General features: G+C 40.2%; 1 protein-coding gene across 5 annotated transcripts in view; it reads right to left on the bottom strand.

Annotated features, from left to right (window-relative positions):
- The window catches only part of mtap (methylthioadenosine phosphorylase), a 227,050-nt gene that overhangs the window by 161,660 nt on the left and 37,798 nt on the right, over positions 1 to 27,592 (bottom strand). For all 5 annotated transcript variants that reach the window (XM_069926833.1, XM_069926816.1, XM_069926842.1 and 2 more), the window contains one exon: positions 14,983 to 15,069. In XM_069926833.1, coding sequence (XP_069782934.1) covers positions 14,983 to 15,069 — 87 coding nt within the window. The remainder of the gene's footprint in view (positions 1 to 14,982; positions 15,070 to 27,592) is intronic.

Genomic DNA, 27,592 nt, shown 5'->3' with positions numbered 1-27,592 from the left:
TTTTAATAGGGACAGCACCTTCCATATCCTCTGGAAGACCAACTATTTTCACATTATTCCTCCGACTTTGATTTTCCAACGAATCAATCTTCTTCATTAAATCTCTTTTCTGAATCCCCCCAATCTACAAAAGAGCCTTCCATTTTTTCCCTATTTCGTTCCACCTGAGTTTGACACTCAGAGAAAGCTGTTTCAATTTTCTTAAAATTATCTTGCACAGTATCTACTGATTGTATACATTTATTAATAACACTTTTTAACTAGTCATTTCCTGCTTCACAGTTGACATTTCATCACACAAAGTATTCATTTTTATTTTTATCTCCATTCATCCTTGAGCCATTTGAGTTGATATTTGTTTTGACATATTATGCATTTGATGTATTTGACCAGCAATCCCTTCCAACACAGTAAACACTGAATCCAGTCCAGATTCCAGTTCCACTTTTTGAGATTCACCCTCTAACAGCAAGCTCCTCCTCCTGGATGTATTCCAATAAGGTAAGTTCCTCCTCTTCTTCAGTTAGCACAGTTCCCTTAACTGAACGGCTGCGGGTCTGGACACCTGACGTTGGCACCCTGACCTCTTCGGGACACCGGCACTCAGGATCCCCCACAGAGCTGATTTTGTCCAGCAGCTCCCGGCCCGCGATGCCACACGCAGGCCAGGCAAAGCCGTTGGACGCACAGAGGCGTCTTCCGACACTACCCTGCGCGCGATCGGGCCGCCCAGCAAGATTGTGGGCTCACAGGTCCCCTTATTGGCCGTGTCGCCCGCGCGCACGACTTCACGTGAACGTGGGTCGGCAACGGCCGAACTCAACGATGTGCCGGCACCATCTTGCAAATGCAGGATCGGTGCCGGAGTCAAAATTGAATGGGTTGGAGTCCTGAGGCTTGGAGACTCCCAACGACAACTCCGTGGATTCAGCAATACAGGTAGGCCTCAATTCTTCTGCACTTTTATATGGTAGTTTTTTCTGAAGCTGAGGTTTAGGGTTTTTCACATTAGATGCCATCATAAAGCACTGTTATTTAAATAACTGTAAATCTTAATTTTAATCTCTTTTAGACTATTAAAAAACTGGGTATTTAATGATCCAGTTGGGGAGAGGTGGAACACAAGTCTTCCTTCTACGCCATCTTGCCACGCCCCCCCCCATGTTTCCAGAATTGAAACCAAATTTTCAATGTATATCTGACAACAAAATTATCCAATGCTACAATAATATCTGTACTTTCAGATTCAGATTTAGTCAGAGTACATTCATTACATCACATACAACCCTGAGATTCCTTTTTCCTCCTTACTGTGATAGATCATCAAATGGATGTACACTGTATAAGAGAAATATTGAGACGATTGTTTTAGTGACCTTTAACTGGGTTATGCCTTGAAGAAAAACTTAAGCCTGAAACATTGGTAATATAGCTTTACCTCCTATGGAAGCTGCAAGGCTGGCTGAGTTCCTCCAGCATTTATGAGTTTTTACTAAAGTCACAGCATCTGTAGACTTTCATGTTTCACTTCATCTGATTATTATTTCTGCAATTAGACCAAGCAGTCTGCACAAGCCCAAAAAGCTGACTACAAGTCCAGTGGAAGAGCATCCTGAGGAACAGGGCACCCTGATTAAAGCTTTCCAGCAGGTAAACAGAAGATAATTTCTCCAAGTTTGGAGGGCAAACAAAACTCCACACAGAGTGCATTCAAGAACAATTTTCTGCATTTTGCTGAAAGGGAAATTCCATATACAAGTGTGGACAGGATATTTAATAGACATCAGAGCCAAGTTCTGGAGTCAGCAACATATGGCCTGTAGCAACATTAGTAATAAAAGAGGATTAGATCATTTGACCCTTTGTGCTGTCGCAGCCATTCAATAAGATTATCGCCAATCTTTTACTTCAGCATAATATTCCTGCACAAAAACCATTTTTTTTAATTTTTTTTAAAAATCCCTTTACTAAAAATCTTTTTTTTTTTTAAAAATCTTCAACATACTCAGTGACTAAAACACTATAGCCATTTTGGTTGGTAAATTCCAATTAATCTAACCTTTCAACTGAAGTTCCTCTTTCAGGAAACATTCTTGTAAACGTTTTGTATATCCTCTCTAATGTTTTCACAAGTTTTCTATGATACAGCAACCAGAATTGATCATAATACTCCGGAAGAAACCTAACCAATGTTTTATCAACATTCAGCATGACTTCCCTCCCCTCCCCTCCCCTCCCCCTTTATATTTCAAACCTCCACACTTGTGCATGCCTTTTTAATTATTTTCTCAACTTGTCCTTCCTTTTTTTAATGACATCTGCACACAAATCACCAGTAACTCTACTCCTTCACCCTTTTTGAATAATGCCATTGGTGTTTATACTCTTTCTCATCTTCTTCCATTTCTCACATCTGCCCATTAAACTTGCAACCTATCATTATCCTCCTCGTGGCTTATATGCTGCCAAGCTTCACATCAAGTGCAAACTGCAGTTTACACCTCCAAGTCAGTAATTACATACATGTTGGCATTTGAGTCAAGTTATGTAAACCCTAAACAAAATTCTCAAAAAGGTGGGGGGGGGGGTCGACTTATACGCCAGATATACTTTTGAGATCTTAAATTCACCAGAAAAAAAAGACGTCATTTCAGCGTACAATTCGATGCTGGAAGCACCTACTCAGGTGTTCCCTGACACCTCCTCACCGCTGGGCGCTGCTGTAACTGCTCCTATCTGGAACCCTGATTTCGCCGTCGCCACTCCTGTGTGGTAGGCTAAGGTTTCTGCTCCCGCCAGGAGCACAATGTCGGCACTTCAGCTCCATGGGCCGTTGTCACTGTAGCCTGGTAGGCAGAGATTTCTGCTCTGGCCTAGAGCATGATGTCACCGCTCCAACTTCGTGGGCCATCCCCATTGCTGTCTGGTAGGCCAAGGTTTTTTTTACTTAATTTACAGCTTTGTTACTTGCAATTGGGGCATTTTTAATAATTTTGGGTTGTTCCTGGGAGGCCTAGACAGACTGAAAAATGGGGGTCGACTTATATGCTGAAATATACGATAGTTGAAAATCTTTAAAAGAGTAATAGCCCCAACAGTTTGACCTGATTTGTAAGGCAACCATTCAACGTAACCTTCTTTTGTCTGTTACTTTTACAACTTTGCATCCATGCTATCAAAGTTCCCTTCATGTAACATTGTTCAACTTTGTTTTTTAAAGTCAAAAGCCTCTGGAAACCAATGTATATAACATCAATTGCAAAACTCTGATGAACTCTATGCATTACCTAAATTTCTATAAAATTGGTCAAGCTCAATTTTCACTTAACTGGCTTTGGATTTTCTTTAAGATCATTAGAAATCTTGTCTCAGCTTAATATTCTGGAGCTTTCCCACCAGCATGGTTAAATTGCTCCTCTGCAGCCCCACATCCACTTATGATCCCATCCTGTCCTTATCTGAGAACGATGTGCATGCTACCTTCAGGAGAGTGAATCCGAGGAAAACATCCAACCTGGATGGAGTACCTAGCCAAGTATTAAAGGTCTGCGCTGACCAACTTAAGATATTCATGGATATCTTCAATATCTCACTCCAGCAGGGCGTGGTTCCAACCTGTTTCAAACAGGCGTCAATCATACCAGTGCCCACGAAGGGTGTAGTAATCTGCCTTAATGACTATCTATCAGTAGCACTTGCATCAAAGGTGATAAAGTGTTTTGAAAGGGTGGTGACGAAGCATATCGGCCCCTGTCTGATCAGTGACATGGATTAATTCCAGATTGCCTATCATAGTAACAAGTTTATGGCAGATGTCATTTCACTGGCTCTACACAAAGCCCTGGAACATCTGGAGAGCAAAGATGCATTCATAAGGATGCTCTTTATCGACTAAAGTTTGCCATTTAACACCATCGTCCCTCAAAACCGATCAGCAAACTCCAAGAGCTAGGAGTTAACACCCCACCGTGTAATTGGATCATGGATTTCCTCACCTCCAAACCCCAATCAGTGAAGATTGGCAAGAACCTCTCCTCCACAATCTCCAACAGTACTGGAGCACCACATGGCTGTATCCTTAGCCCCCTGCTCTACTCACATTACACCTACAACTGTGTAGCTCGGTATGACAATAACACCATCTACAAATTTGCCGACAATACCATGGTAGTGGGTTATATAAAGGAAGGAGATGAGTCAGCACACAGGATAGAGATCGAAAACTAGGTGAAATGGTGCACCAACAACAACCTTGGACTCAATGTCACCAAAGCTAAGGAGCTGATTATTTGACTTCAGAAAAGAAAAGCCAGAGGTATACAATCCAGTGACTATTGGGGATCAGAGGTGGAGAGAGCGAGTTAAGTTCTTGAGAGTCACTATCTCGGAGGATCTTTCCTGGGCTCAAAACTCCAATGGCATCATAAAGAATGCATGACAGGACAGTGGCTCTACTTCCTCAGGAATTTGCAATGGTTTTGTAGGACACTGGCAAATTTCTACAGAGGTGTGGTGGAAAGTGTGCTGACCGTCTGCTTCGTGGTCTAGAATGGAAACACCAATACCCGTGACAGCCACCCATTATTTTGCTCAGCATCCCATTTACTCCAGTCAACTTACTTCCTTGATATTCTGCCATCTTTTTTTATAACAGAGATGTGGCAAAGAAACAGGTCCACCAGATAAACAAGTCCGTACCAATCTACCACACCTCTGCCAACTCAGATGGCTTTGGGAAGTGGAAAGAAACTAGACCCCACAGGGGGAGCCCACACAGTCACAAGAAGAACATGCCAACCCCAGAGGCCTGGATTGAACATGGGTTGCTGAGACTGTGAGGCTCTTCTTCTCATGCCTCCTTTATGATATCAATTTTAACATACCAACTGTCTCACTATCTCCTCCTTCAATATTACTTTGGAATAATCCTCTTCCTTGTTGAAGACATACCATGACAGAATATGCTGTGTTTTATATTGCATATAGATATGATTTTGGGAGATAAAGTGTGGAAGTTTTTAAAAAAAAAGTGTAGGTCACATATAAACACTTCAAAACAGATCTCATTTCAAATACTGGAGCTCTGTTCAAGCCAGACAGGCTGGTTCCAAAGGCCTTTGCAAAATCTTTGCAGAGTGCCCAAGGGACTTCACCAATGTATTGTTGCTTTGAAAACCAACAGATGAAAGAACTTGGATGATTACGTTCAGAGCCAGTCTGTTTGAGTGGATGTTGCTGTTTTAGGAGTCTGATGTGGTTTTGTGAGCAGAGAGCGTAAAACAAGCTTTTCTCTGAGTGTGAGAAAGAAGAGAATTTAGTTTAGCAGCTGGAACTGGAACAGGACAAGCTGGCAAGCTTGTGGAAAAACCCCATTTTGAGGACAGGTTGCGAGTGCTTAGTTAAGCCTGGCCAAAGCCCTTGTGGTCCATACAAGAGGAGAGGCCTGGCTGCCTAATGTTTCAATTGAAAGAAGAGAAACAAAAAGGAACTCTGTGGTGACCTGAAAGTAAGAGGTTATCATCTGGAAAACCTTGATGGGGCAAGTTTCTTCGGCAAGACATTGACGTGGCTAATTAAAAGGGATCAGTTTGTGTCCAAGAACAACAAAACCTCTCTCTGAAAACTGACAAGAACCTTCCTGAGCGGTAACCATTTACCTTTCAAACACCAAAGCCTGGTAAAATTCATAAATGTTAAATTCTGTGCACAGTATAAGAATTGCCTGCAACTAGTGAACTTGGAGGAATGGGAAGTGAGATTGGACTGTGAATCATACAACTTTTCTGAACTTGCATGCGCTTAGAATTAGAAGGGGGTTAAGTTAGGTTAGTTAAGTTAATAGTGATAAGTTAAAGTTTGATCCTGTTTTCATGTTTAAAGATAATTAAAAGCAACTTTTGTTTAAATAACCATTTGTCTTGGTGAATTTCTATTGCTGCTGTTTTTTTGGGGTCCTCTGGGCTCATAATACGAAGTATTCAAAATACCTCATAAGGACTCTTGGCACCCAAATTCAAATTTTGCTATTAGCCCTTAAGCTCCCACTATTCTATTTACTATCTTTTACTATTTACGTGCCTATAAAAATCTTGCGGATTCTCATTTATGCTGGTTCATGATCTTTCCTCTTTGCCCTTCTTACAATGGTTTTCAATTTTTTCATCGTCAAGCTGGTTTTGGCATTTATTACAATTATCATAAGTGGCCCTTTTATGCCCCCTTTTATTTTCCTCTTTCTCTTTCATCAGCTCTGAATTTGTTCTTTCTCAGATTTTTCTGGAAATGTGCCTCAGCCATCTCTTCATTAAAGTTGAACACATTCCTCTCGTACAATTTGCCTTTTATCATCTTTGGTTCCAGTTTCCCTGGGTCAGATAATTTTCAACTACAGGATTGCTTTGAGACCACAGACTAGAATGATTTGGGACAATGACAACATAATCAACGACAAGCACATGAGCTCAGTGACAGGCTACATTAGCAAACTGCATTGAGGATGTCACAGAGAACAAATACTACACAACCAGGGCTAACCAAAAACCATGATTGGACATAGAGGTCCGTACACTTCTCAGAGCTTGAGATGCAGCCTTTAGGATAAGAGACAAGTTGGCACTAAAATCAGCCAGGGCTGAACACTCCCGTGCAATCTGAAAAACAAAGCATGGGCTCAGAGAGGATCCATAATCAGTTGTAACATGAGGCGAATGGGGCAAAGTATCTATATAACAGATCACAAGACAACCTTGTGAGTCAATGACAATGACACCTCCCTTCCAGACATACTGAACATATCCTCCTAAGGATGCTGCCAGACCTGTCGAGTTCCTCCAACATTTCTACATTTTGTTTTGAAGTGAAGAACAGTCTGATGTCAGAGAAAGCTCCGTCTCCCCCCTGAAGAACAGGACCCTACTAGCTGAGGCAAGGAGAATACTATATGGTGAACCCACACAAGGAAGTGGGACCAGACAACATACCCGGTCCGGTAATGAAGGACTATGCACACCAACTGATGGGAGTCCTTACAGACATCTTTAACACGTCATTGCAGGAGTCTATTGGCCCCAAGGGTTTCAAGGCAGCAACCATTGTCCAAGGAGGGCGACAGTAATAGGCCTCAATCACTACCACCCAGTGGCACTGACCTCCATCATTATTAAATGATTCAAATGTCTGGTGATATATAATGTATCAAAGCACACCTCCCAGAGATACTGGACCCATTTCAATTAATCCGCAGTTGAAACCTCAGTCGAAAGTTCAAGAACATAGTGGCTCTGCAGAAGCCACTGTATTGGCAGTGATGCCATTAATGCTGACCTGCAGGATGCAAGGAGCAGAGATACAGTACTCTCACGGTGATCCAACTACCCAGTCAACTGCCATCAGCTCAGCACAGGCTTTGAACAACCCGTTAAATACTGTTTTATTTAAAATCCTGTGACCGCTGGGTCTGCATCAAAGATGGCAGGACCTCTGACTAATACCAGCCACAAGGGGTTGGGGACTCCAGGGAAGCAGAGGACTGGCACAGGGCACCAGAAAACAGGGAGACCATCCCCCATCTGAGAAGGAGAAGCAGAGGAAACAACCCATAGGACATTGACCACTGCGATGGACCAGTGAGGGGGTTCTGCGGCTGAAAGACCAATGCATGAATTGGCTGCTGGCGACACAAGGCGAGTAATCCACAGAGGCCGTGGGCTTCTGGGGACTGCTGTTCGGAGACTCTCTAGTTCCAAATTCTAGCCTATACCCTGACTGATTAGATACCTGTCAATCTCCTCATTAAACTCCCCCAATGATCGGATCTCCACTGCTGTACGTAGCAACGAATTCCACAAATCCACAACCCTCTGGCTAAAGAAATTTCTTCTTATCTCTGTTTTAAATGGGTAACTTCTAATTCTAAGACTGTGTCTTCTTGTCCTGGATTTACCCACCAAGGGAACCAGTTTATTCACATCTGCTTTCAGCATTCAAAATGTTTCTGTGAGATCCCCTCTCATTCATCTATACTCTAACAAATACAGTCCAAGAGCCAATAAACATTCCTCATATGTTAGCCTTGCATTCCAGGAATCATCTGGTAAATCTTCTCTGTACCCTCTCCAACATTATTACATCCCTCCTAAGATAAGGCACTCAAAACTCCACACAGTACTCCAGATGAGGTCTCACCAGTGCCCCATAGAGCCTCAACAACACCTCTTTACTCTTATACACTACTCCTCTTGAAATGAATGCCAACATAGCATTCACTTTCTTCACTGCCAATCCAACCTGGTGATTATCCTGCATGAGGACCCATGTCCCTTTGTGCTTGAGAATTTTGCATTTTCTCCCCATCCAAATAATAATCTGCCTGTTTATTTCCTCTTCCAAAATGTACAACTGCACATTTCTACAGAACACCACTAGTAACCAGCAACAAACCTGAACAGGATCCCTTTATTTCCACACTTTGCTTTCTGCCTATTAGCTAATGCTCCATTCAATCTAATATCTTTCCTGTAATTCCATGTGCTCATCTTATTATGCAGCACTTTTTAAACTCTTTCGAAGATCTTTTGAAAGTTGAAAAACAACATCCACAGCCTCTTCTTGTCCATCCTACTTGAGACCTCAGCAAGAAATTCTAAAAGGATCTTCCCTTCATGAAACCATGCTGACTTGGACCTATCATGTCAGCAACTTGAGGTATTTCATCACTTTGTCCTTGAGGATTGACTCCAATAATTTTCCAACTACCAACTACTAATAGGCCTATCATTTGTTTTTTTTCTGTCTCCCTCCTTTCTTAAACAGCGGAACTACACTTGCAACCTTCCAGTCCTCGGGAACCATGCTATTAATTCTATTGATTCCTGGAAAATCATTTCCAATGCCTCCACAATCTCCAAAACCATCTCCTTCAGAACCCACAGGTGCACATTATTTGGTCCCGAGACTTATCTATCTTTATTCCATTTAGCTTGCTAAGCACTCTCTCTAGTAATCTTGATTATAGTTAATTCTATTCCGAGACCTCTGACTATCAGGTATATTGTAATTGTCTTCCTCAGTGAAGACTGACACAAAATACTCATTTAATCTCTTTGTTACCCATTATAATTTCTCCAGCATCATTTTCAATCAATATTGTATCTACCTAGATCTCTCTTTTACTCTTCATATTTAAAAAAAACTCAGTATCCTCTTGTATGTTATTTGCCAACTTCCTTTTATAATTCATCTTTTCTTTCCTAATGACTTTCTTTGTCGCTTTCTGCACCCTTGTCCCTCAACTCTCTCCTCACCTCAGCTGGAAAACGATGCCTCATGTGCCAGACTGGTGTTCATTGACTTCAGCTCCGCATACTATACAATCATATCCCAGGGTCTCAGCACCTCTCTCTTTAACTGGTTCTGGACTTCCTAACAGAAAGACCATTGTTTGTTCAGGTAGGTAACAGAACATCGTGAACCATCACCCTGAGCACTGGCACAACTCAGGGCTGTGTGCTCAGCCCACCCCTGTGTATGCTACTGATCTAGCTCCAACAGAGTCATCAAGTTTGCAGATGACAAGTTTGCAGCAATAATGATGTAATACAGAGAAGAGGTGGAAAATCTCATGAAAAGGTGCAACAATAATGACCTGAGTCTCAATAGAGAGATGACGGAGGTCTTCAGGAAGACTAGGGACGACCACCATCCACTAATAGCTCGGTAATGGAGAGCACCAAGTTCATCGGAGGCCACTTAGGAAGTGACACATAACACAAATTGGATATATAACATTTATTCGCTTGTCAGAAAGGCACAACAGTGACTGTAATTCCCTGGAAGGCTAGGCAGACATGGCTAAAGTTTCTACAGAAGCTCTAGCAAGAGCATTATGGCCAGCTGCATGACAGTGTTGTACAGTTGCTGTAAAGTACTGGATCGGAGGTCAACCAACAGGACCATAAAAGCAGAGGGTCTCACAACCCCATCCATCAATATGATTTACCGAGATCGCATTTAGAGTGCTCGCAAAATCTGTGATGACCCCTACCATCCTGCACATAGCATCTTCCAGCTACTCCCATCGAGAAAGAGATAATATCTGAACCAGATCCCCAGGCTGTGGAACACCTTCTTCCCACAGGCAGTGAGAATATTGAATGGCAATTGAACTATTAAAAACTTCTGTTGACTATTTATTAATATTTATATTTACAAGTATATAGGTTCTGTGTATATGTATCATTTGTCTGTATTGCATTGTGTTTATAGATGTGTTTGCACTGTTTTGCAACATGGACCAGAGAATACGGTTTCAATGGCTGTACCGTACAATCAGATGATAAATACAGAATAACTCCAATTATCCAAAATCAGATTCTCCGAAATCCTCATTTATCAGAATTTTTTAAAAGTACAGATAAATGAGGATATCGGAAACAAATCAGAAATCTTTATTTATCTGAAAAATTTTCAGAGCCAAACTGACCTCACAGTTTGAAAAAAAATTCAAGCAATATGAAATTAGAACGACAATTGTCTTCATTTCAGGTAACTCCCTCCCATCTCTCTTTCTTTTTCTTCTTTACTTTCCCTTATTGACTTTTCCCTCCAACTCTCCCTTTCAAACTGCATGCCACTGTCTCCCAACCACAAGCGGTCAGAAGAATCCCTTGTCCCAGCATCATCAAGGAGAGCAGCCTCCCATGAGGGAGCAGGGACGTCAGGCTCCTGAGTGGGAGTGGGGACTTCGGGCTCAGTGCGTTCCCTCCCTTCCTATCCCTCCACAGCACACCAGACGCCGACTCCAAATCCTCCCCTCGGCCAACTTCCCCAGTGTGCGTGTGCGGTAGGCCAAGGGGAGGATTCGGAGTCAGAACTCTGGTGTTGGGAGCTCCAGTGACTGGGAGACAGGAGCCCACTGACTCACCAGTGAGTGTTCCACTGGCTTGGGAACCCTCTCCGGGAATCAGCGACAGCGACGGGTTCGTCTCGGTGATCGGTGGTGGTGTTTGGGTTCATCTTGGTGAACGGCGTAAACAAGCAATTTTTGGTGAGAATTAAACATTATTTTAATGCTTAAAAAGCTTTTCCTTATTGTTTCAACATTGATACAAGTGACTTGCTGTTGCTACTGGGCTGTTTTTAAAAGGTGACCAGTTCTTCAAACAACCGTTTATCCGACATAGACCCCAGTCCCAACCATTTCAGATAAATGGAGTTATATTGTAACTCGAACCCATTGAAAATAGCCATTTCCCATTCGTTGTTCTTACTTTAGATCATTCCATCGCCATAGGTTACCTAAATTCCCACTTGCTGTATCTCCAGAATCAGAATTTATTGTCATGCACACATCATGATATTCGGTGTTTGTAGCAGCATCATCAAGTGAACATTCATATTATAACCATCTTACAACCTTATTGTAAAAAATAATAACAATAATTGCACAAAAACAAGACAGTGCCTTTGGTTCATTGATTATTCAGGAATCTGATGGCAGTGAGGAAGAAGCTGTCCTTGTGCCGTTGAGTGCTCATCTTTAAGCTCCTGTACCTTTCCCCGATGATAGCAGAGTGAAGAGGGCATGGCCTGGGTGGTAGGGGTCTCTGAGGATAGAGGCTGCTTATTTAAGGCACCACCTCATGTAGATCTCCTCGATGGAGTGAAGTCTGGTGTCTGTGATGTCGCAGGCCGAGTTAATAACCCTCTGGCGTTTATTCTTGTCCTCCATACCAGGCATTGATGCAACCATCCAGAAGGCTCTCCACACTATACCTGTAGAAGTTTACGAGTCTTTGGTGACATACCAAACCTCCTCAGACACCACACAAAGTATAGCCACTGGCAGCCCTTCTTTGTGATTCCATCATCATGGAGACTCCAGGACTGATCCTCGAAGATGTTGACACCCAGGAATTTGAAGTTCTTGCCCTCTACACTACTGAGCCCTCGATGAAGACTGGGTGTTTACCCCTGACTTCCTCCTGAAGACCACAATCATCTCCTTTGGTGACAGTGAGCACATTCAACAAGCTGATCTATCTCCCTCCTGTATGCTTCCTCATTGCCGTTTGTGATTCTGTTGACAACTGTGGTATCATCAGTAAATTTGTAAATGGCATTGGAATTGTGCCTGGCCACACAGTCATGGGTATATAACAAGTAGAGCAGTGGGCTAAGCACGCATCCTTGAGGTGCACCTGTGTTGATGATCAGTGAGGAGGAGACGTTGTTTCCAATTTGAACTGACTGTGGTCTTCTAATGAGAAAGTCAAGGATCCAGTTGCTTGGGCGGGGGGTGGAGGGGTAAAGAAGGCTAGAGTTTGTAGCTTCTTGACCAGCAATGAGGGAATAATGGTATTGAAGGCTGAGCTGTGGAGAGCCAGCGACATTAATCTATGATGATTTGTGTACAAGGACACAGTCGTTAATGCTTTTCAAGGGGGGTGGTGGCAGCGCTGAGAGGTGGGTAGAGACGCAAATACAACATAGTGACCACCAAGATCAGCTCTTGTGAGAATACCTTGTTGCCGTTTATTTTGCCACCCTGAGTCTGACCAGAAAATTACTGCACTGGCTTCTTCATTAAACTTTGCAGCAAATTGAATAGTAACAAGATGTAAGGTTTGGCCCATCCCCTTTTCCTTACCACCCCCTAATCACCCCCTTTTTCCCTGACCATCCCCTTGACTCTTTCCACCGCCCACGGTGAGGTGGGGGGGGGGGGGGTGGAGACAGTGATAACTTTGGGAATCAATAATCTACAGGATTTGAAGGGTAACCAATGTTTCAGGCTTTAGTCCTTCATCATCTGAAGGGTGCAGAGATTCACCAGGTTGTTACTGGGACAGGACTGGTTGAGTGATACAAAGAGCTTAGATAGGCTGGAACTCTAATCCTTACAGCAAAGGAGGCAGAGGAATGATTTCATAGAGGTTTAGAAAATCATGAAGGGCATGGATAAAATTAACATTCACAGAATTTTTGTCAGGAATAGATTATTCTAGATGAGAGGAAATAGATTTAAGGTGAGAAAGGTAAGATTTAGGAGGGACTTGAAGGGCAATTTTTTTCATTCAAATGGTGGTTTGTATCTGGAACGAGCTGTCAGAAGAAACTGCAGAAGCAGACACAATAACATGATTCAAAAGACATTTGGACAGAATGATGGATATGAGGGGGTTAGAGGAAAATTGACCAAATGAGGACAAATGGGATTAACCCAGAATAACAAGTTGGACAGCATGAACTAGTTGAGCAAAGGATCTGTTCTATGCTGCATGACTCTAAAGCTCCTTTCACACTTGCAAGTGATCCCAGAAATTAACTGCCATTTGGCCTTTAAAGTAGTAAATGTGATTTGGCCTTTAAAGTAGTAAATGTGAAAGCAAAATCAGCTCAACGCCAGCATCAGATGACGTCATCTCTCGCTGGGGATTGACGGCCTCAAGTCCCAATACAATCCCCGATGTCTGCAGACACCAGCATTGCAATTGGGCAAGTGTGAAATGGGCAACTGCATTGTGGGATTGAAATTACCTAAATTTTTGCATGAGTGCAGAAAGATTAAAAAAAAGGTATTAACTTTGCCATGGGTAAGTCGCAGTGGGGGAGAGAAAGAGAGAGAAGAAATAAATAGCAATAGTGTACAATTTTTAAATAGCGTGGAAAAATTGGTAGTGCTATAGCGCACCATTTATAAAGACCATTGGAAAAAAGCAATGGCGGACCTGATTTCCCAGAATGCCATGCAGCAGAGAAACCCCTCTATGAATGCTCCATGCATGCAGCTGGGCATACAGCCCTTTCTCTGCTGAATAGAATTCTTGGAGGGCAGGTCCGCCATCACTTTTTCCCATGGTATTAATAAATTGTGCGCGATAGTGCTACCAACTTTCCCATGCTATATAAATTGTGCGCGAGAGCGCTACCAACTTTCCCATGCTATATAAATTGTGCGCGATAGCGCTACCATTTTTCCCATGCTATATAAATTGTGCACTAGAGCGCTACCAACTTTCCCATGATATATAAATTGTGCGCTAGAGCGCTTCCAACTTCTCATGCTGTAAAAATTGAGTGCTATAGAGCTATCAACTTTTCCACCCTGTAAAAATTGTCCGCTATAGCTATTTATTGCTAGCACATTCGCACGGGCCCTTATAAAGGTTTATATAGGTTGGCACAACAACAACAGGGGCTGAAGGGCTCATACTCTGCTGTACATAAAGCTTAATTATGTATGATTCATTTTGTTCAAATAGAAGATAATAATACATTGATCAGGATTTAGGGCAAGTCCACCATCATTCAAGGCGTCATGATGTCACCAGTAGAAGGTAGAACAGTCCTAATCCTGGGAATGGCTCCTTGCAAATGTGAAAGCATTCAGTGTCCCATTTAGGAGTTGTCAAGTGTGAAAAGCCAAATCCCCATTCCTATCCCAGGACACTGAACAGCCAATTTAGTGGGATGCAAATGTGAAAGGGGATTAGGTCTATGACAGTGATGGGGAATTGTGGATAGAATTTTTATTTATATATATATATATATATATATATATATATATATATAAATATATAAATATATATATATATAAAAATATAAAAATATATAAATATATATATATATAAATATATAAAAATATGTAAATATATTAAAAAAAAAATATATATATATATATATATATATATAAATAAACACAACATGATGAAAGAAACTCCAGAAAAGTAATACTGAAGAATTTAAAGGAAAAACTTTTTTTTTAAATTTTTTTTAAATGGGAGATAAGAAATATAGTTAAAAAGTTAAAAGGAGTGAATGTTAAAAAAGGAGAGATTGGAAATACAATCATCTCATTCTTTTAAAATTGAAAGATAGAAAGGTTTGGAAGAGGAAAGATGAATTGGAAAAGAAAGTATGATACATTAACACTGAGATGCAGATCAATGATTCAGTTCACACATCACAAGTGCAGTAACAAACCTTTCCATATGGTGTATCAACATTTTTCACAGACTTTTCCTCCAAAATGTCCAGGTCAGACATTCCTGAACCACCAATAATTCCAATCTATAATTCAAGAAAAACAGAAAGTTGGAATTAATTACATAGGCATTGTTATTTGTAAAGATATTTTATCTATATATTCAAGCACATTCAGCAAAAGTGCTGTGGAGCAAGCGTAATAGTAGGTAGCCTGTCCCGCATCGGACTGGTCAGCCACAAACGAGCCTGCAGCTGACGTGGACTTTTTACCCCCTCCATAAATCTTCGTCCGCGAAGCCAAGCCAAAGAAAGAAGAAGTACATGAAGGACCTAGCTTTTCTTTTAGACAGAATAATAACAAAAATGTCATTTACAAATAGACATCTCTCAAGAACAGTTACATTTATACATTTAATATTTGACATCATAAATACTATTAAAAGACACATTACATTTCAGAATAGACAAAAGATGTGCAATTGATACAAGAATCAGTATTCTTTCTTTCATTTATTTGTCAATAATCCAAAAGGATCAACAGATCATTCATCATAGAGTCTGTCAATTGAATACTGCAGTTTTTCTGTCAATTGAATACTGCAGTTGTGAACATAACAATAAATATTTCTGATATAACCCAATAAATATAAAACACTTTGTGGTGTTATGAAACCATTAAAGATGCTTTATAAATCCAGGATTTCTTTTGTTAGTTTGTTCCTTGTAACTTGATATTTACATGGCTTACAAATTTCTATTGCAAAAGCCCAGAATGTACTTTAGTGCAGTTTCATTGTAGAGTTTCTGTTGGCAGCTATCCCTGTTTGGTATAATTTCAGTACTCCTGAGGATTATTTATTCACAAATATGCTGTAACAGTAGTTCATAGAACCACAGCAGTGGCAGATGGTTCTGGCTTAGTAACTTACTTCAGTACTAAATAAATTAGTCATATTCGAGTCTGAGGATATTTCACGGATCATAGAAAGGGAATTGAACATAAAATTTCCCTTTATGCAGATGATCTTTTGCTTTTCTTATCAAGCCCTTACCATCCATGCTGTCAATACTTTCTCAATTTAGTTTGTTTTCAGGATATAGATTAAATCTGCATAAAAGTGAACTTCTCCCTTTAGAATGCACCTGCTTCAGTTTACACTAATCTTCCTTTTTAAGATTGTGGAAAATCAATTTAATTATATTGATATTACCATAAGCATCTTTTTAAAGAAAATTTTCTTACATTATTAACACAATGGTTGCTCCTATCTATATCTTACTTATATTTTTATATCTTTATCAATCTTTACCAATTTTCATTCCTAAAATGATTTTTGATTCACTCAATTCAATATAGTCTTATAAATGGAAGGGTAAGTGCCCTTATCTAAACTAAGTTAATCGTCAAAAATCTAAAAGGAACAGAGGCATGGCACTACCTAATTTTATTATTAGGTAGTCACTATACATAACCTTATGTTTTGGTTACATTTTTCATTATCGAGTGAACCATCCAGTATGGATAGCAATGGAGCTGAACTCTACTAAAAATTTTTCCATTTCAGTGCTTCTTGGATCCTCACTTCCCTTCTCTTTAAATAAATCAATTGATAATCCTGTTGTCAGACATGTGGTGAGAGTGTGGGTGCAGTTCAGAAAACACTTTGGACTTCAATGGTTTTTCTCTTTCAAGCCCGATTTATCCAATCATTTTTCTCCAACCTTCTTTGCATGATCTTGTTTTTCATGAATGGCACACATTGGGTATTGAACATTTCAAAGATATTTTTATTGATAACAGCTTTGTTATTTGAACAGCTTTCTGCTTTCTGAAAAGTTTATCAAATAATAATTTTTTCAGATATCTGCAAATTAAGCATTTTCTTCAATCTCACATATCTGATCTTCCTGGGGCACCTGATACGAACATTGTTGATGTATTTTTTGGTTTACAACTTTCTCACAATGGTTTAATATCTATTATCTATGGCAAGTTGGTAAGTTTGCAACATGTCCCTCCAGTTAAAATTAAAAATGCCTGGGAACAGGATTTAAGCCTTTCATTATCAGATGAGGTTTGGGATTAAATTTTTAAGATGGTTAATACCACATCCTTAGGTGCCCGTCATTGTTACAATTTAAAGTTGTACATAGGGCCCACATGTCTAAAGTTAAATGATCTCTTATCTATTCAGATGCAAACTCTTGTTGTGATAACTATAACCGAAGAGAAGCTTCTTTAATTCACATATTCTGGATATGTCCTAGCCTTGAAAAATACTGGAGGGATGGGTTTCCAACTATAATCCTTAATTTAAATCTTGAGCCTAATCCTTTCGTTGCTCTTTTTGGTACAACTGGAGAGGATGTTCTTTTAACTCCAATCAAAAAGTTGTACTCAGTCTTTTGCCTCTTTTTTGGCATTGCTGTTTAGATGGAAGGAAGCTGCCCCGTCCACCCATGCTCAGTGGCTAAGGTGCATTATGTCCTGCTTAAATTTAGAAAAGATCTGTTACTCAATTAATAACTCAAATATAAGGATTCCAATGTTGTGGGGTCCATTCCTGAATTATTTCCATAACCTCTCAGCATAATATTAATCCTGAATTTCAGTACTTTCCTGTTTCACTTCAGGAACGAAGTACAATTTTTTTCTTTAGTCATACAACATTAGTATGGGGTTTAGTGTCATGCCTATACATGATAAAAATTTATTTCTGATGTACTTTTGTATTATGGATGCGCTATATGTGCTTTTATATTTTATTATGCAATTTGTCATTATTGTCTATTCATTATAACCATATATAACCATATAACCACTTACAGCACAGAACAGGCCAGTTCGGCCCTACTAGTCCATGCCGTAACAAATCCCCACCCTCCAAGTCCCACTGACCAGCACCCAGTCCATAACCCTCCAGTCCTCTCCTCTCCATTTAACTATCCAGTCTTTCCTTAAATGTAACCAATGATCCCGCCTCAACCACGTCTGCTGGAAGCTCATTCCACATCCCCACCACCCTTTGCGTAAAGAAATTTCCCCTCATGTTCCCTTTATAATTTTCCCCCTTCAATCTTAAACCATGCCTTCTAGTTTGAATCTCCCCCACTCTTAATTGAAAAATCCTATGCACATTTACTCTGTCTGTCCCTTTTAAAATCTTAAACACCTCTATCAAGTCCCCCCTCAATCTTCTATGCTCCAGAGAAAAAAGCCCTAGTCTCCACAACCTTTCCCTGTAACTCAAACCTTGAAATCCTGTCAACATTCTCGTGAACCTTCTCTGCACTCTCTCTATTTTGTTTATATCTTTCCTATAATTTGGTGACCAAACCTGTACACAGTACTCCAAATTTGGCCTCACCAATGCCTTGTACAATTTCATCATAACCTCCCTACTCTTGAATTCAATACTCCGATTTATGAAGGCCAACATTCCAAATGCCTTCTTCACACCATCTACCTGAGTATCAGCCTTGAGGGTACTATTTACCACAACTCCTAAATCCCTTTGTTGCTCTGCACATCTCAATAGCCTACCATTTAATGCATATGACTTATTTAGATTTGCCTTTCCAAAATGTAACACCTCACAATTATCTGTATTAAATTCCATCAGCCATTTCTCAGCCCACACTTCCAGCTTTCCTAAATCACTTTTTAATCTATGGTAATCTTCCTCACTGTCCACAACACCACCAATCTTTGTATCATCCGCAAACTTGCTTATCCAATTCTCCACCCCTACTTCCAGATTGTTAATATATGTAACAAACAATAGTGGACCCAGGACCGATCCCTGAGGAACTCCACTAGTCACCGGCTTCCAATTGGACAAACAATTTCCTACCACTACTCTCTGACACCTCCCATCCAACCATTGTTGAATCCATTTCACTACCTCCTTATTTATACCTAATGCCTCCACCTTTTTTCCTAACCTCCTGTGGGGAACTTTGTCAAAAGCTTTTCTAGGGGGCGTGGCAAGATGGCATAGGGAACAGACGTGCCTTCCAGACCTCTCCTGACTCTGATTTATTGTTTTGTCTTTAAGTGCCCGTTAAAGTTCTTTTAAAAGTTTATAAATAATAAGAGGTGCTGGATTAATACCTAATGGTTTATATGCAAAAAAAAAGGTAAAAGAAAACATCAACAGACTGTTAAAAAACTACATTTTCCGAAATTATCTGAGCCTACTTGTTTACAAGAAGCCAGGACTCAGCGTAGATTGGATCCAGAGGAAGACGTGCAGAGTTCGGCATTGAAACTCCGTTTTAAGCCGGTGAGGCTCTCTAAAGGTCGCATTCAACAGCTTTCAGACCAAAGAGCTGCACGGGTGCCAGTATTTCACACAATGGCCACTGTGAGTGCTGTTACTGAGACTTTGACAGTTGAATCAGCTGGGGCGCCACAGCTGGAGAGTTAAAGAGCTGTCATTCGATTGCTACAGTGGTGGCGCTGCAAAATGCATCTTCAATTACAACGGTTTTTCCAGACATCGATTCAGTGATGATTAAAGAGATTTGGCTTAAAGATAACCCTGATCTTCAGTCTCCTGGAATTGCTGGGGGGACTTTGAGAGGGATTTTTATACAAAGTCAAACTGCTAGAAAAGATACTAAATTAAGGGAAGGGACAGAAGATCCCGTGGTCTTTAAGGAACAGCAAGACCCCATTATGCCTGAATCTATTTCTGCTGAAATGTCTGTTAAGGATCTTGAAGATAAGATATATTCTGTATCGAGTCACTTAGCTAATTTTGTGAACCTGTTTATTTCCAAGATTAATGCGATGGTGGAAGCCATTAATGGAGCTTTTAAGCTTGAAACCATTGAAAGATTTGAAATGTGTGATCAAGGTTTAGTCGATGCACAGAATCAACTGCAAGATGAAAATAGAATAATTGAAACATTGCAGATCCAAAATAAAAATTTAGCAAAAAAGGTTGATTATTTGGAGAATCAATTTAGACGGAACAATGTGAAAATTGTTGGTTTGCCAGAAGGCATAGAAGGACCAGATCCAAGAAAATTTTTTACTGAATGGATTCCACGAGTGTTAGGACAGGATAAATTCCCTGAAGGTTTAATACTGGAACGTGCTCATAGAGTTTTAAGAAGAAAATCTTTTTCAGGACAGAATCCAAGACCTGTTCTGATCCGTTGGTTAAACTATTGTGACAGAGAGACAATTTTACGTACAGCTATTAGAAATGCCCAGCAAAATAGATCTCCTTTGATGGTTCAGAATAATCCTGTTTTCTTCTATCAAGATTTGAGTCAAGAAATTATGTTTCAACGACGCGAATTTAATTCTGTGAAAGAACGGTTGTGGAAAAAAAGACATAAGGCAACATTCAGGTATCCTGCAGTACTGAAGATTTTTCAGAATGGAAATCAGCCAAAGTTCTTTGACAATCCTAAAGAGGCTATGGACTTTGCTCAGTCTTTACCAATCATGCAGTTTTAGGAACGATGTAGTCCTTCAAGGTCTCTAAAGAGAGTAGAGATGTAAGGTGGGATCCAGATTTTTAAAAGAAATGGAAGCAATGGTGACCGAAGTGATAACGTCGATTTAAAAAAAATAAATCTTTTATTATTTTTTTTGAGAAGAGTTTAAATAGTTTAAATAATGATGATAGTTTAATGAAATGGGAGTTGGGAGAGGGAACTGGGTGGGCACTAGTTTCCAGAAGTCATCAGCTACCTTTGAGTTATCTCACACCCAATATTTTGGGGGTGTTACCGCTTTGGGCGGTTTAAACAGGAGGAGGTAGTCGTGACCTCCGACCTGTTTTTTTTTCTTTTTAATTTTTGGGTTAAGAAGTGAAGGTTTTTTTTAATTATATTTTTTTTAAATAAATATTTTTTTTTTAAACTCTGTTTTCTGATTGTAATTGAGAGGAAATTAGGAGGGTTTTTTTCTCTCCTTTTTTCTCTCTTTTTTGGGGTTTTTTTTTCTTTTTTCTTTCTTTTTTAAGAGGATGATGTCACAGAAGATAATAAGTCAAAAATTGAGGATGTTGAATTAGATGAAGAGGAAGATGAGGGGAAAGGTGATAAGAAAAAGAAGAAAACTAAGTACAAATACATTGAGGGAGAAGAGTTTAATAAAATTAAGTTAATTTCGATAGAGAATTTTGAAGATGTTGAAAATGAAGAATATGGAGAATTTTATAAGAGTTTGAACTTTTTTTCTTTTTTTAATATAAGGGGAGGGGAAGGGAATAAAAAGTTTAACTGATTGTTTTTCTAAGGGATGGTTTTGTTCTCTCGATGAATTATAAAGGAAACGGTATTAATGGAAATTCTGTATTTATGTATTATTAATTATGATTTTTTGTATAACAGATATGTGGTTGATATATGATTTTAATATTTGAACTTAGTTTTAAAGTGGATTTCATTTGTTAAATACATGTATTATGTTTGATTTCTTTCTTTGGCTTGGCTTCGCGGACGAAGATTTATGGAGGGGGTAAATGTCCACGTCAGCTGCAGGCTCGTTTGTGGCTGACAAGTCCGATGCGCGACAGGCAGACACGGTTGCAGCGGAAAATTGGTTGGTTGGGGTTGGGTTTTTCCTCCTTTGCCTTTTGTCAGTGAGGTGGGCTCTGCGGTCTTCTTCAAAGGAGGTTGCTGCCCACCAAACTGTGAGGCTCCAAGATGCACGGTTTGAGGCGATATCAGCCCAGTGGCGGTGGTCAATGTGGCAGGCACCAAGAGATTTCTTTAGGCAGTCCTTGTACCTTTTCTTTGGAGCACCTCTGTCACGGTGGCCAGTGGAGAGCTCGCCATATAACACGATCTTGGGAAGGCGATGGTTCTCCATTCTGGAGACGTGACCCACCCAGCGCAGCTGGATCTTCAGCAGCGTGGATTCGATGCTGTCGACCTCTGCCATCTCGAGTACTTCGACGTTAGGGATGAAAGTGCTCCAATGAATGTTGAGGATGGAGCGGAGACAATGCTGGTGGAAGCGTTCTAGGAGCCGTAGGTGATGCCGGTAGAGGACCCATGATTCGGAGCCGAACAGGAGTGTGGGTATGACAACGGCTCTGTATACGCTTATCTTTGTGAGGTTTTTCAGTTGGTTGTTTTTCCAGACTCTTTTGTGTAGTCTTCCAAAGGCGCTATTTGCCTTGGCGAGTCTGTTGTCTATCTCGTTGTCGATCCTTGCATCTGATGAAATGGTGCAGCCGAGATAGGTAAACTGGTTGACCGTTTTGAGTTTTGTGTGCCCAATGGAGATGTGGGGGGGCTGGTAGTCATGGTGGGGAGCTGGCTGATGGAGGACCTCAGTTTTTTTCAGGCTGACTTCCAGGCCAAACATTTTGGCAGTTTCCGCAAAACAGGACGTCAAGCGCTGAAGAGCTGGCTCTGAATGGGCAACTAAAGCGGCATCATCTGCAAAGAGTAGTTCACGGACAAGTTTCTCTTGTGTCTTGGTGTGAGCTTGCAGGCGCCTCAGATTGAAGAGACTGCCATCCGTGCGGTACCGGATGTAAACAGCGTCTTCATTGTTGAGGTCTTTCATGGCTTGTTTCAGCATCATGCTGAAGATTGAAAAGAGGGTTGGTGCGAGAACACAGCCTTGCTTCACGCCATTGTTAATGGAGAAGGGTATTATTTTAGTATTGATATTTTTTTGTTGTTAAGTTTTATCCTTTTTTTTGTAAGTGGGGTTTTTTCTATTTTATTTACAACATTGTTAATTAATTCTTCACTCTTTATTTTGGGGGGAGGGTTGGACTAATTTTAAATTAGACGATTAATGTTGTGTTATAATTATTGGGGGGGTTAATTTGTGTAGTTTAATGATGTAGTATTCTAATTTTTATTATCTTATTTTTTATTATTTCTTTAAATGTAAATTTTATTTATTCATGTCATAAAATTTTAAATAAAGTTTTAAAAAAAAGCTTTTTTAAAGTCTAAATAGACAACATCCACAGCTTTCCGTTCATCAACCTATTTTGTAACCCCCCTCGAAAAGCTCAATCAGGTTTGTCAAGCATGATCTACCCCTGACAAAACCATGCTGATTACTCCCTAGCAATCCCTGTACCTCCAAATATTTATAAATACCATCCCTCAGAACACTTTCCATCAACTTGCCCACCAGAGACATCAGACTCACAGGCCTATAATTCCCAGGTTTACATTTGGACCCCTTCTTAAACACCGGAACCACATGCGCCACCCTCCAATCCTTTGGCACTACCCTCGTGGCCAGTGACATCCTAAATATCTCTGTTAATGGCCCCACGATCTGTCCACAAGCCTCCCTGAGTGTCCTTGGGAATATTTTGCCCAGTCCCAGAGATTTATCCACCTTTATCTTTTTCAACACAGCCATCACTACCTCCTTATAAGCATATAAGGTTATCCTTATATGCTTCATGACCTCCCCACTATTTTTCTTTACTTCAACTGGTTCAATATTTTTTTCTCTAGTGAATACCAAGGCAAAGAAATCATTCAAAATTTCCCCCATTTCCTCTGACTTCTCACTCAGTCTACCCTCGCTATCTACAAGGAGCCCAATTTTATCCCTCACTATTCTTTTACTTTTAATGTACCTATAGAAACCCTTTGGATTTATTTTTACTCTGTCTGCCAAAGCCTCTTCGTGCCTTTTTTTTGGCCTTTCTAATTTATTTCTTAAGATTTCTTCTACACTCCTTGTAGTCCTCCTTCAAATTCTCAGCTCCCTGCTCTTTATACCTCTTGTACACCTCCCTTTTTCTCTTAACCAAATTTCCAATATTCCTCGAAAACCAAGCCTCCCTACGACTTCCAGCCTTTCCTTTGATCCTCACTGGTACATATCTACTCTGTACCTTCAAAATTTCTTTTTTGAATATCCTCCATTTTTCATTTACATCCTTACCTGAAAATATCCTGTCCCACTCAATACTCCCCAAATCCCTTCTTATTCCTTCAAAATTTGCTCTTCTCCAATCCAGACCCTCAACTTTAGGCCCCTCCTTGCTCTTCCCTAAAACTAACAGAGTTATGATCACTAGTCCAAATTTGTTCGCCAACATAAATATTTTGTATATTTATTTACGTAAATTCAATAAAAACATTAAAAAGGAAAAAATTCCAATGATCATGAAACAGTGAAAGGCTCCTGCTGGGTAGATGATCCAGAGAGGGACAGCAGAAGGGTTGATTATCCCAGCATAGAGATGATAGAGATTGACAGGGAGTATGGGATTGAAGAAGGGAAGCAATCCCTGTTAGATGACAACTGAGAGAGAGATGTTCCATTGTGCTGTTCCACATAAGAGCAAGGCCAGTGTCAATCACGAACTTCCTATATGCACTACAATTTTACACCATCATAGGAGTATCATTTAAATCCTATCAAATAAGCCACAAAGTCTAAAGAAAAAAAAATCAGAATATTGTGTTCGCTGTCAAGCTAAAAGCAAAATGAAAAGTGAGAAGTAAAGATGGAAAAAAATAAAACAATAGAACAGATAAAAGGATTATTTTTCAAATTATATTATTTCTTAAAGGATTATCATATTTTTGTGGGTTTTTTTAAAATCTTGCTAATAACATAATAATTAAGACTCATTTAAGTGGTTTGAAATTGATCTATTCTATGTAGCACTCCAAAAATTTTCTGTTGTTCTCAAGGAACATTTAGGTAAACACATACTTCTGCATTTATGCTAATTGTAATGTACTCTCATTTGCAATAATAAAAAAATATATATATACACACACACACACATACAAAACTAATGAGTCAAACCTGAAACTGCTCCTTTTCTTCCCAACACCAGCCCAGACACAAACAACAAAGAATATGTAGTCATTATTTGCATATCTGTATGTGTTAAGGCATTCACTAAGGACAATCAATTTTATTATCCTTTCATCTCTAAATAGGTACCATTAACTTCTGTTTTGACAGAGGAATTTTATTTTATAACTGGTGGCATTTCCCTGCTAATCTAGCAAACATGGGAATTCGATATTTTTTTAAAAAATCACTAATGGTTACAGTGTATTTAAATTCCCATGTTGTAATGTACTGTATATCACTTAATTTGTGAAGGTATGATTCACCTCCAGATCAACATATAAAATATACATTTCCAAAGGAGAGCTAAGCAGATTGTCTGTCCAAATGATAAATGTGAAACAACTATGCAGTGTTGAAAGTGTCCTATTCCACACTCTTTTTGATCTATCTGCACTAGATTTTGAAATCCACTGGTCACCTGGGACAGTAAAACAGAAGTTCAAATGAACATAACTAATGAGGGCCGATACCATGATCAGTAATATAGACACAACCACACTGGTTAAAGAGCAACTCCAACACTATAGTTTCTAAAGAAATCAATAATGTGCATATATTACTTCATCCTCCTTTTTGAAAGATCATGAATTGCACTCTTTAAAAGAGTAAGCTTTATTCTTGGGTGACAGTGCCTCCAAAGTTTTTTTCAATAAAAACACCAGAGGTTTTATTACAAGTGATTGAGAGCAAGTTGGCCAATATTGGGATGCAGTCATTCCACAAGTATCACTATGATCCTTTATGAGAACAAACATGTAGGACTGAATATGGCAGAGGACCAAGGGAAGGAGTGCGGATGTGGCTGCACACAGAAACAGAAAAATAGCAAGAGGTCATTTAAAACAGAGATGAGGAAGAACTTCTTTAGTCAGAAGGTAGTGGATCTGTGGAACTCACTGCTGCACACAGCAGTGGAGGCCAGATCATTGGGAGAATTCAAACAGGAAATTGATAAGTATCTAATTAGTAAAGGTATCAAGGGATTATGGGGAAAAGTTTAGAAAATGAAACTAGGCGTGAGCATAATTCGGCCTAGTGTATAGTCACAGAACAGACTCAATGGGCCTAGTGGCCTACTTCTATTCCTTTATCTTGTGATATTCATAACCATGGCTAATTCTCTCTTAATACTATATTTATCCTCTCACCACATACCTCTTGATGCCATTTTTGTCTCAAAATCTATCTTTGATCTTCACAAATATACTTAGTGACTTCCCCTCCAGAAATACATGATAGAAAATATTCATCACCTGTTGACTGGAGAAATTTCTCATCTAAGCTCTAAATATTTTACTTGGTTTTTATGATACTGGATCTGAACCTCAGCCAGAGAAGTGTCCTCCATGCAACTAGCTTGGCAAGAATTCTGACTTTAATTTTAATGAAATGCCCTTTCTTTCTTTTAAACTCTGGTGAACATAGGCTAAGTTGATGCATTTTCTTTGCTGCATTTCAAGAATTGCAAACAGATTATTTCATAACTAGATAAAAACTGCACCCACTACTCCAGTGTGGTCTCAATAAGGACCTAATATAATCTCTTGCCAGAATGGAGCTAAACATTAGGGACTACACTCCAGAACCAAGGTCACCCAAATTTCAGTAGCTGAGTTTTTGTTCAGATACCAAGCTCCAAACCATCAAAGGCCCTTCAAAATTAACATTTGTAAGACAAACATTATCTGTCAACCTGCCACTAATGAGTCACATTGCCCTCCAATAATAAAGATTCATGTGTTTTCCTAGAGAACGGGATTTGGAGCAAGAGAGAACGAGAGCAGGCTGCTTTAAATAGGTGAGTGCGACCATCGTGTGAGTGAGGCAGACTTTAGAATTGAGTGTTGAGGCTTGGGCTCAAGAGGCTTTGGCGTGGAGGCAGAGACTAAAGTAAGACTCTAGCGAGAGTTTATAATTAATTATTCTTTGGCCTGGTATTAGTGCCAAGGTAGAGTTGTTAGAATGGCAACATTAGTTGAGTGTTCATCTTTTAAGTGGAAATTCTAGGAGACTTGCCATCTCCGATAGCTACATCCACACGAAGTGCATTGAGATATAGCACCTTACACAGACTGAGTTAAGGAACTGGAGCTGCAGCTCAATGGCCTTCAGCTCGTAAGGAAGAATGAGGAATTTGTAGACAGGAGCTACAGGGAGGAAGTCACACCAAAGTGCAGGAGGAAGGAAGCTGGGTGACTGTCAGGAGAGGGAAAAGAAAGGCAAGCAAGCAGGAGGTACAGGGTACCCCTGTGGGGACATTCTCCTCAATAATAAGTATACCACTTGGAAAATGTTGTTGGGGGTGGGGGGGTGACCTACCAGGCAAAGCTACAGTGAGCAAAAGTGACTGGCTCTGAGCCTGGCCCTGTGGTTCAGAAGAGAAGGAGGGAGAAAGAGATTTCTTTAGGCAGTCCTTGTACCTTTTCTTTGGTGCACCTCTGTCACGGTGGCCAGTGGAGAGCTCGCCATATAACACGATCTTGGGAAGGCGATGGTCCTCCATTCTGGAGACGTGACCCATCCAGCGCAGCTGGATCTTCAGCAGCGTGGACTCGATGCTGTCGACCTCTGCCATCTCGAGTACGTCGACGTTAGGGGTGTAAGCGCTCCAATGGATGTTGAGGATGGAGCGGAGACAACGCTGGTGGAAGCGTTCTAGGAGCCGTAGGTGGTGCCGGTAGAGGACCCATGATTCGGAGCCGAACAGGAGTGTGGGTATGACAACGGCTCTGTATACGCTTATCTTTGTGAGGTTTTTCAGTTGGTTGTTTTTCCAGACTC

This window comes from Narcine bancroftii, chromosome 1, assembly GCF_036971445.1.
Source record: "Narcine bancroftii isolate sNarBan1 chromosome 1, sNarBan1.hap1, whole genome shotgun sequence".
Taxonomy (NCBI): domain Eukaryota; kingdom Metazoa; phylum Chordata; class Chondrichthyes; order Torpediniformes; family Narcinidae; genus Narcine; species Narcine bancroftii.
This window is presented reverse-complemented; position numbering and strand designations above follow the sequence as displayed.